The sequence below is a fragment of the Tinamus guttatus genome, unplaced genomic scaffold (assembly GCF_059628265.1).
Source record: "Tinamus guttatus ecotype Peru unplaced genomic scaffold, ASM5962826v1 Tinamus_guttatus_pri_ptg000782l, whole genome shotgun sequence".
Lineage (NCBI taxonomy): Eukaryota > Metazoa > Chordata > Aves > Tinamiformes > Tinamidae > Tinamus > Tinamus guttatus.
In genome coordinates, this window is record NW_028289316.1 from 802,062 (window position 1) to 813,721 (window position 11,660).

At 38.5% G+C, this 11,660-nt stretch overlaps 1 protein-coding gene across 1 annotated transcript in view; it reads left to right on the forward strand.

Annotated features, from left to right (window-relative positions):
* TRPM3 (transient receptor potential cation channel subfamily M member 3) overlaps window positions 1-8,596 on the forward strand; it is a gene marked incomplete at its 3' end in the record, with an annotated part of 112,919 nt that extends 104,323 nt beyond the window's left edge. The window contains exons 20-22 of the mRNA XM_088537472.1: window positions 977-1,105; window positions 3,092-3,343; window positions 8,386-8,596. Coding sequence (XP_088393598.1) covers window positions 977-1,105; window positions 3,092-3,343; window positions 8,386-8,596 — 592 coding nt within the window. The remainder of the gene's footprint in view (window positions 1-976; window positions 1,106-3,091; window positions 3,344-8,385) is intronic.
* Between the last annotated feature and the right edge of the window lie 3,064 nt (window positions 8,597-11,660).

Sequence of the window (11,660 nt, forward strand, 5' to 3'; positions counted from 1 at the left end):
ATGTGCGTGAGATTGAATGATATTTTCTCTGATCTGAATTTGCTTAGGATGCATTTTCTTGTTGCACTGATGCTGCAAGTTGAAGCAATCGCAGTTAGATGCTAGGCACCACAAATCCCAGCCACAGCCATTCACTCCCGCTACAGGCCACAGGCCACAGGCCTCTGTGGACTCCTCAGGGCTCCTCTGCATTTGCAAATTTACTGACGCACTTTTTTTTTTTTTTGATTGACCATTTTATTAGACTGGTTATGTAGAAAGAAAGGAAAAAGAAATAAAAAACACAAATAATCTCCATGTTTCAATATGTCAAAGATTAGGGCAGAAGGTGGATATACAGAGAAGGAGAAGCAAAATGATTGTACTTAAAAATGTGCAAAAAATAGAAGATGAAAATATATAGCTACTTGCAGCAGAAAGATGAATAGGAGTAGCAGCGCTTAAGGAAGGACACATGGTATAGGTTAAGTCTATACCTAACCAATACTGCACAGGGTAGAGAGATCATTAGCAACACCTAAGACTTTCTGGGCTTCAGACAAGCACTATGCAAAAAAAAAGGCATGAAAAGTCAAAATGAGCCCAAGTTACATGAATAAGGATAAAGAGCAGGAGGGGAAGTGTTAGAGAAGTAAAGGTTGTTAGAAGTGGGCTAGGGATAAATATGCACATAGGTGACTTAACTAGTCAGTGTGTGGTAGCTGGCATCGAGGTATGAGAGTTCCCACCACTGTGGGATGATACAGGTTTGTGAGGGAGTCAGATGTAGGTGGGCTAGAGGAGACTGAGATGTTTATTTGGCAGTTTCTGTGTGGGATTTAATGTGAGCTTTTTCATTGAATCCAGAGCACTGTCTGATTGCTCTTGTCTATTTAATTCTGGTTACACTGGAATTAAGAATATCAAACCATGCCTGAAAAACTGCCTGAGCTGCATAAATATAGTGACTATTGATATTCTTTTTGTTTCCTTACAGCTGGCATATATAGGGTACTTGATGCTGTTCAATTATATAGTCTTAGTGAAGATGGATCGCTGGCCCTCTACACAAGAATGGATCGTCATCTCCTACATTTTCACACTGGGAATAGAGAAGATGAGAGAGGTAAAATCAACCTAAGCAGAAGGGCAGAGTGAAAAAGGAAATAAATGTTTTTTCCATTTTAACATGTGGTTTTATTATTTTTCTCCAGGTATTGATGGATAGGCTTATCATAAAATTGCTTTTTTGTTGTTGTTGCAAAAAAAAAACAAAAAACAAAAACAAACAAAAAAAAACAGATGGGTTGTTAAAAACACAGAGTTAAAAGATTTTATCTTCTTCCATTTTAAAAGCAGGAATCTTTCTCTTTCCTCCTCTGCATAAAACCCTCTCTCCCATGGAACTTCTCTGTTTGGATTTCTGCATGATGCAAGTTTAATAACATCCATAAGTATATGGTTGTTCTGACGTATCTTACAGCTTTGCCATATTCCCTGAAGTGTGGCCAGAGAATTAAAGTGCATTTTAGGGAGAAAGAAAGGGTATATGAAATGGAGATGGAGATAGGATGAAAGCTAAAAATACCGCATTTAACTCCTTCTCCCCAAATAGAGAGAATTCAAAATTTACAACTGTTCTGTCTGTCCCAGCTATGCCAAAAAAACTTTAAATAAAAACAGGCCTAACTGTGGGGAAATTCAGATCTATATCCAGTATTGCAACACATTTCTTATAGGCTTTCCCCCTTTATTTTTATCTTGAAGTTTCTCGCTGTGTCAAGTAATCGCCAGCATCTCTCTAAAGATGCTCACGGATACTGTACAAAAAGAGCATCTGAGGTGTCAGATCTTTGACCTCAGCTGAAGCAGCACACTCATACCCGTGGGCTGAATTTGTTGGCATCTCTGTGTGCATTCCCTGCAGGCCCCATGCGTGTTAATGCTTAGGAGGGTTAGAGCAAAAGCAGTCCTGAAGCTGCCAATAGGTGCCAATGCTCTGCAATAAGCCCTACGCTGTAAATGAACAGAGAAGAGGCAGTGAGAAAGGCAGTGATTGCATGTCCTGTTTTACTACCCGAATGGAAAATGGACATGGATGCAGGAGCCACACGAGGGCTCTGCAGCACTGATGGAAACGGATGGGTCTGGCGGTGGGAGGCGACTTGCAGGATCCGTGCCCAGGCCATTTCTCTCTACTCGCTCAACCCAGAACTGCCCTTCCTGCAAAAGTTTATCAAATGCATTTGTGGGGATGGATCTCCAGGTGGATGCTGGGGGCTGCGCATAGAGCATGAGCCTAAAATTCACCCCGAGAATGAATTATAAGAAATTGTAAAGATTGCACTTGACTTTTTAAGGAACTGCATGAGTCTGCTCAAATGCTCTCCAGCTAAATATAGAAAACTAAAAACAAATAGCTTGTTAACTAGCTAAAAGATAGGAATTATTCATAGAAATCACTTGAGGAATAGTTTCAACAGTAATTGGAGAAAACAATCAGCTCTCCCAAATGATCTGGCAAATAGAACGATGATAAATTTATAAGGTAAGAATTATTACTCTTATGAATTGTCTTCCCAGTCGTGAAACTGAACTTACAAAAGCAGGTCCAAGCAGTGGCTAGTCTTTTCCTGATAAAATGATAAATCAGGTTCTTTATGGTAATTAAATATTTCTTGGCACTTTGATGCACATTTTAAAACACTTCATAGCATATTTATATGTGAATTCCCTGATGAAATATCTTTCCATGTTTCTATTCCAAAATGCTAACCAGAATCAGACAATTTGGAAAAGAAAAAGAAATTACCACATTTCTTCCAATTTCACAAGGATTTCAAGATAAGCAAGAAAATTTTCTTTTTCTCATTTTAAGAATCTTGCACATAGATACAGAGTAAGTTGCCTGAAATGGAAGTTCTCAAGAAAATCAGAGTGTACAGACAGTACACTCAGTACACTCAGTACACTCAGTACACTCACAGTGATAGACAGGAGTCTATCATCAGCTTTGCTTTTGGCTTATATGGCATCTGTTTACTAGAGATTTATTTCAGACCTAAACTAAGACAACTCAGCTCTTTGTCTCTGCATGTGCTGTATCCTTCAGATATTGATGTCAGAACCTGGGAAACTGTTGCAGAAAGTGAAAGTCTGGCTCCAGGAGTACTGGAATGTCACCGATCTCATAGCGATTCTCCTCTTCTCCGTGGGGATGGTGCTCCGTCTGCAAGACCTGCCTCTCCGGAGCGATGGACGAGTGATATACTGTGTTAACATCATCTACTGGTATATACGGTTGCTAGACATCTTTGGAGTAAACAAGTACTTGGGACCATATGTCATGATGATTGGGAAAATGGTAAGAGAATATGGCATATTCCTTCTATGTGTTCTTGACTCCATATCTTTGGTTTGGCCAGTGAAATCACTGAATGTTCAGTGATTCATGTTTTCTCATAGATTAGCATTTTCGTTTAACCTAGAAATCAGTGCCTTACTGAACAAAATCTTCTGCATAGTTCCCCAGCAGTGGGGATCCCTCCATGCTTGGTACCTTTAGACCCTCAAAGAAAGTGTGCAGTAGTAGGAATGCTATGGTCAAGATAATAACAGCTATGATCAAAATTCTGACCTTTCACATTTTGCCTGATGGCCACATGTTCTTTCAATGCCTTTTCCCAGGTGTCCTTATGAGGTTGGAAACCCACTTGCATATATGCAGCTTCTGTCCCTCAGTAACACTACATGCACAGAGTATGGCAGGATATAAATAGCCTAGATGGAAGGAAATGCATACAAAAGGACTGAGAGGTATTTACTGACAGATGTAGAGTTTGAGCTTCTTAGCTCTTTCTCTTTAGAGTTAAGGAGAAGTGTTGCATTAATTCACCATTTTACTTATAGAAGCTAAATAAAATGTCTGAGTTTAGAGAGGTGCCAGCATGTATATCTGGTATTTCAGTACGAGCTACTATATTACCTGTACATGTACTTAACTTACACTTTCATGCTTTGTCTTGTTATCCAACCTTTATTGTGTAAATCATGGCCACTTCATGCATTCTGAGCCTTAACATTTATTTTTGAAAATCAGATTTAATTGAGATATCATATAAGTAATATCAGATTAAATATAAGACTGGCATTCAATAAAAACAAGCAAGCTAAACACTGAGCTTTCCAAATACAAATTTAACTGTTGTCTGATTACTATTATAGTCTGATTATTTTTGTCTGTGAACAATAATCAGTAAGTCCAAATAGCTTTTACCATGTAGTTTGCCTTGCCATGGTCCATAAACTAAAAAAACAGACACTCCCTTCCTCTTAATCACAGGAAAAGAGAATGGACTTGGATCCCTCCCTGATGTTATGATAGTCGCAACAAGCCCAGTAATTACAAGCAGGCAATAATCTCAAATCCATAAAATTGACATGCAAAATCCAGACTGCTGGTGTGAAGGGGACTTCAGCATATGAGCTTTCAACTTTAAGTTCTTGGCTGAGAATAACAAAAAAAGAACAGTTTACCTAAAACCAAAAATAAATAGAGGGAAAAAAGAAAGGCATTGTTAAATGTTTATTTCCTGCAGGCAGGATTTTGATGTCTTCATTTAAGGAAACCAGCAAGATGTTTATGGGAGGAATTTTTGCACAACTCCAGAGTATGGCAGAGAAAACACTCATCAATTCTTGCTATACGTTACTTGAAAGGACGTTACCAAGTTACAAGGGGAAGGACCATAAGACCAAAGAGAAACTACTGCATTACTATCTTTTCCTTCACTGTCCCACCTAGGCCATGTCCGTCCCTCAGGGGTGCTCAGTTGCCACTCAGGCTTTAAAAAACTTTTGAGAAAACAGCTACCTTCATATTTCGCTATGTTATTTACATATTCAAGATAAAAAGCTGTGATGTCAACAAAGGCAATCTGAAAAATGACAATAGGCAAATAATGAATACTGAAATAATGAAAACCAACAATAATCAAATTGACCGTGAATAAACCAAGTTCTGGTTGTTAGTGTTATGGAGGACTGATGGGAGCCCAGCCTCTACAGTAGTAGAAACTGTCACACACTTTTCTGTTGAGGTCAACACAAAAAGGAAATGGTTGAAAGCAGGAGATAGTATGATTTCTATCACTTTGGCATCCTCACGTGTTCAATGAATTAAGCCTCACTTCACTTCTGTGTTCTGTGGAAAACAAATTCAGGAAAATCACTAGCCACTGTGAGCATCCACTTGGAGGAGTTGAATTTAGCTACCAGTGTACTCTGAAGGTGTAGGCATCCTTTAAAGGAGGGAAGCTATTTGTTTTATGCCTTCCTGTTGTCTGATTTTCATACCTCATCCAACTTTCTATGCACCCAGCAACTCTGACACATCCATTTTGCCCAAATTTGCCTCTCGCATCTGTTTTCTGGGTAGTTTATCCCACTGTGTAATGGCCACCCCATTTATCGGTTCATGATGATGCACAGCCTTCCCTGGGAGATGCACCTGCTTGCTCCAGGCTGCAGTGGGATCCTCTGTGTATTTTTGTGTAAAACACATTCTCCTGTAGCTCCTTGGGATGTCTCCTTTTGATTCTATGGTCTTGCAAGCACGTTACCATGCAGTAACTGAGCTGATTACACATATTTCTACAGAGTAAGCCCACCATAGCTCCTGGGTGCTTCAACAGGCCACATTTAATGCAATCTATAGCATTAACTGTCTTACAGGGCTTTTTCAGTTGTAGACTCAGGAGGCAAAAGATGAATCTCCCCAGCCTTCCAATGTTATGGGTCTCTCACTTCACCTGCGCCTATGTTGCATCCAACAAAACTGTTGTAGTAAGTGTTACCTTTGGGCCTTATAAGTAAATATTCCTGTGAAATTAAAGGAGGGGGAGGAATGGCCTCCTTTAACCTCCTTGTGAGATTTAAAGGCATTGAACTAAAGTAAAGAGATGAGGAGTTAGAAACATTATGGCTAGTAGCTTACTACTATCAGCTAATTTCAGCACCACACTGTGCTTATTATAATATGCTTTCTGATCTCTGCACGAGGGTAGAATTTACACTCTTTCCATTTGGGAATGCTACAAAATCCCCGTGGCACATCAAGAAAGTTAGGAGTATATCAGCTCCTGTCCTATGCAGGAATGTCTGTTGTCTTATTTTCCCTGCGATCCCAAATGAGCAATGGAGAGAAGTAAAGCTTGTAAAGTACAGGAAGACATTCCTGCTTTGCCCCTTTTTTTTGCATCACTAACTGAAGTGTTCTGTTCATGGAATGACTTAAATTATCATAACGTTGTTAAAATAGAGTTTGTAATTTCACCCTGCCGTTACCAGGCCAAAGGACCAAGGGATTTATACACTGCCCTTTAAAGACAGTGCAATGGCACACTTCTCTTTGACCAACTCTCAACCAGGCTACTGAGGTTTTAAGAAGACTGAAGGAGTGAAGAGCTAATATACTTCTTAAAGAGAAGACAACACTGAAATTTTTGTTTCTTCCAACATGATTTCATGCGTGACACCTAATTAGAAACACTGGAAACTTTCAAGGAATTATCTTAAATTACCATTAAATGTTCATTGCGCTTAATTGCTTGCAGGAAACATATTTATATTATAGCATACAATATGACATAATATAACATATCACATATTTCTATGTGAAATATAAGTTTTATCAGAGGAGAAAAGAGGGTACAGGTGTCATCCATAAGTTTCTTCTATAAAAGCAGAAAGAACTGGAGTGCAATTATACAGATTCCCCATTTCAGGATGCTCTCTGACATAAGGATCTGGATTTCCTCTTCAGTCAGGTTTCCTCAAAAGATTAATACTCTGAATAGCATAGGAATGTCATGACCTATTTGTCCATTTTTAATGCTTTATCACATGCTTTCTCCTCTCTCATCTTCCCAGAGTTTTTCTTTTTCTTTCCTGCATTTTTGTTGTACCTCAAGATTTTATTTTTCCCCTGCTTTTTGGCCACCTATTTCCAGTTCCGTCCTTCCAGATCCTCAGGAGTCTCCCACCAAGGCCCTGCCTGCGGGTCTCTCTCTCTCTAACAGCCCCTCTCCCACTAAGTGTGAGAATATCATTTTCTGTTTGCTCCTCTATGTGCCCCTCTTTTCTCCTGCAAATAGTGTCCCAGGGTTATTTTGACCTTGTGCTTTGAAGCTGAAGAACCCCAAACAATGGCAGATCCACCTGGTGCATGATCTTTGCTTGGGAGGCACACAGGTCATATGCTTGCCCAGCCCATCTCTTGCTCTGAATGCAGCTGAGCCAGAAAATGGAGGTTCAAAAAGTGTGTAAAGATTAAAATTAAAAAAAAAAAAAAAAAAAAAGATACTCTTTGGCAGAGTATTTGCCAGAGACATAAGTTACTTCTCTAGGTGAGCAAAAGTATAATTAAGAACCATAATAAGTAATAAGTAAAATGTTTAATGGGATCTTACAAGAGTCGTTACAGGACTACCACTTTTTTTCCAAATCATTTTGGGTTATAAAGCATCTGTGCTAGATCCGTTTGATGTCCAAGGTTTCTCCTTTGCTTTGCTCTCTTGAGGGCTTTGCTCGCTCTGCTAGCACAGCTCCTGCTCTTGTCTTCAGCCTTTATTCAGTACCTCCTAGGACTGCTGTCCCACTTTTTATAGGAACATTTTGAATGGGTAGACATTGTTTGCAGGCACTAATTAAAGCTGTGCATATGTTAATGAGCCATTCAGCAATGGTGAGGAAGATGGCTGCATGTCAGCATTATCTGCATTTCACTTTTTTTTTTTTTTTAAATATGGCCTTTGTCAAACTCCCCACCAGGCTGATTTCTAGTCCAGCCAGTATCACAGCTTTTCTTTCTCACTGGTTGCCACTGTGGTGTCCCTTATGTTGCAATAACAGGCTGTTCTGCCATCCGTTATTCCTTATGTTAGATACAGCTTCCTTCCTTTGCTCCAATACAATGAGAACTAGTGAGTAAAATAATCCATGTCAGCTCTTTTGTTTGGGTACAGTTGCTGCTAGGTGCCTAAAAACAATGCATCATCTTGTGACCTTTGCCCAGACTGGGCTGCTGATGGCAGTGAACCTGTATTGCTGCTAAAGCAACTGATGTGACCAGATGGCAGTCTGTATTTTCAAGCCTATTCACACCATTGAAATTATTTTTAAAAGTAAGACTGGGGAAAACGAAGGACACAATAATACCACTTCCCTTCTTTGAAAATATAATTTGTTATGTGTAAAATTAAGAGTGTATTTTCAGAAGCTGTTTTTGAAAATTCTGTGGTTTACAACGTTTTTGCAGTACAAAATGACATACAGACAATTACATTTCTATAATTCTTGTCCCTTCTTTCTCTTTCTCTCCCTCTCTTCTCCTCTCTTGACTTTCAGATGATAGACATGATGTATTTTGTCATCATCATGTTGGTGGTTCTGATGAGCTTTGGTGTTGCGAGACAGGCTATTCTCTTCCCCAATGAGGAGCCTTCGTGGAAGCTGGCAAAAAACATTTTTTACATGCCTTATTGGATGATCTATGGCGAAGTGTTTGCAGACCAGATAGACCGTAAGCAAGTTTATGATTCTCATACTCCAAAGTCAGGTATCCAATTTTGAATAGATTATGTCTTAGTAGATCATGTATGTGTTCTCAATAAATGGCTCAGGATAGAGGACTCCTCTGTCACAGAGAATGGTCACAAAAAATATTTCTATTACTAATGTCAGGCTACCAGTTTTAGTGTATCTGTCATTACTTTCCAGTTATTTAATCAGAAATGTGTAATGCTAAATTTACCTTGCATACAAATAACATTTTAAATGGTTCTTTCTACTGGTTATGTGATGGAGATATCCCCCCAGGAATCTGTGATGAGTCCTTTGGTATATCTGGGACACAAAAAAAAGGCATTTCTTTTCTTTCATCCATTAGTTTGATTTTAGACCTAAACATTTTTGACCTGACTTCATACTGAGTACTGAGTCTAATAATATAATGTTAGACCTTCAGCTGCTCCACTCCATGAAGACATAATCCACTTTATTTTCATTACTCCATAACTTCCTCACTGCCACCACCCTTATCCTAAACCATATGATGCAATTCTTTGGGGACAGTAGATTCATTATTAGAATTTTTCTTTGTTTATTTATTGGAACAAAAGAGTATGTTCACGTCAGTGCAAATAGAATGAAAGCCAGGATTTTGTATACTATCTCCTCAGGATTCATTTGGCTGGTGATCAGGAAAATGCATTTTTTTCCATTTAAATTAAACCTTCTGGTGCCACCTGGTGTACTATGCCAAAGAAGATAGGTGGTCATGAAAAATTATGTGGTGTAATGAATGGAACAAAGTAAGATCACAAATAGCCTGTCTTTAACAAACTTTAACATATAAATGATGTTCAGAAATTCTGCTTAAATGTACACTGGTCTTGGCAGCATTTACAAGTGAGTATCTCTTCCAGTGGTAGTAGAATCTATTTAACCTAAACTTAAGGTATTCCTTTTTATCCTATGTACTGCCCAAGAAGAGGACAATGTTTTCATGATTTATCTTCTGCTTCGTCAGCACTGAAAAAATGGAACGGGTAAAAATGCAAAAAGAAAAAAAAATAGGTTGGTTAGGACTGATTAGTTCAGGAATAATGCATGCAACTGTATCACCAAGAATCCACAAACATTCACACATTTAAGGGGTTTCAGAGGAACAGACATTTATAATATCATATGACAGATATTTCTGCGGTGCCATTGCTATTTTGTCTTCTTCATGGGTGAACAGAGAACTTGTACTGTGAATATGCAAATAAAATCTCCTTTTCATGATTATCTTTCCATTTTTTTCTCAGAGGCAGCATGGCATGCAAGGAAGTAAGCAATTACCTAAAAGCATAAAGCTTCTCCTTGAGTTTAGCTTTTTACCTGATCACATCTTTTTTTTTTTTTTTTAGAACTTTAAAAAATGCATTTTTAATTTTTAAAAATGCATTTCATCCCAAAGTCATAAGATTTGGGTGGCGGGGGGGAATAAAAATTCAACTTGTTCCAAAGGCATGATAGAGGTTAAAGATTTATCCTCCATTCCCTAAGCAGAATTCTCTCTGTCTCTCTACAAGTGGCCATTTATTGATGTTGTACTAAGTAACTACCATAGTGCAACAAACGTGGCAATTGGCTAAATAAGAAATTCTCAGCATATTTATGTTGATGAAGTGCTGATTGTAGTTTAGAACCCTGAAATCTCAGAAATAGAAGTGTTTTTAAGCATAACTTTTTAAAGCTTTTTAAGCATAACAAGAGGGTGGCAGGCTCCATACCTTGCCTAATGTTTAGCAGCAATCTTCTGTGTTATTCAGGTGCCCAGCATTTAAACCTTGCAGAAAGATGCAGGGTTGTTGTTACAGTGAGCCTTAGGGAAAGCAAAATTCCTGACAGCTTCAACTCCAGCTGTAAGTATGGACATGTCATTCTTCTCTCTGAGCCGAGGAAACCAGGAGTTGCTGCAAAAGTGGCAATGCCAAAATGAAAGCAACACCTAGTTCCTCCTTCCTGAGAGACAGATGATGCAGGGAATCAGAATCTGCCACTCTTTCAGCACCAATTACATGTAATATGTGATGTCTGCCAGAGTCTCAGTTGTCTCAAAAATGTTGCCTCCCGAATAGACTGGAAGCACGAGCAAATGGTTGGTGACGTTGCTATACAATCAAAGTGACCTGATTGGCACCTAAAAGGTTTTACTAGGATACTTGCTTTTTTTTTCCAGTATTTGGATGTTTTCTAAGTTGTTCTAAGCTAAATCAGCCACTGTATTTTTCGTAGAGTGCTCCAGAGTGTTTGTGCTTTCTCAAATATGATAAACGTACTAAAATTGTTATGCCAAGTCAACACTGCAATTCATAGCTTGGAGAGCGGTTTTATTTCTTTGTTTGCTTGTCTAGCAAGCAAAAGGATTTCTTTGTGGTTTTCCTTAGAGTACTGATGTTTCTATATTGTAATAATAATACCTACATTATTTGCAAGTTTGGGATTCAGCAAAAGTGCTGATCTTAGAAATGCATATACCTTTGAGCCTGGAGATTCTTCTAATGTGTTTGAGAAATGTACAAATAGTGTTTGTGACCCTAAAATTTCTTTTTTTTTTCTTTTCTTTCCGTTGGTTTGTGAAGCATGCCATTAAGGCTGACCAGATACAATGTCTGGATCCATATCATCAACTGGCAGCCTGCCCATCCAGTGGGTCTGCTCTGACTTTTATCTCAACACACTACACTGTTAAAGCACTAATAAATGTCTTGATTCAAACTAATGCATGTCTTATACACTTATACATTCTACCCATTGTGCCTATGTTCATTCCATATTAAAAATACATTCTTTAACTGGAGTGTGCATTAATGTACTGTGGCATGTGAGCTCACCTGCAACTCAAAAGTGGGGACAGAGTTATGTCCTCACTTCTGGAGTCTGAATACATTATCAGGGATGTGGTTTATTATCAGTACAGTACATAAATACTATATTTCTACAGATTCCTGGCTATCAATTAATTGTAAAGGAAAAAAAAATGCAAAGCAAATCTTCTAGAACTCTCATGAATTTTTCATTCAAATTCCACCATAAAAGCAAAAGCAGTTCCAAAACTGAAACTGAAAGGTAGC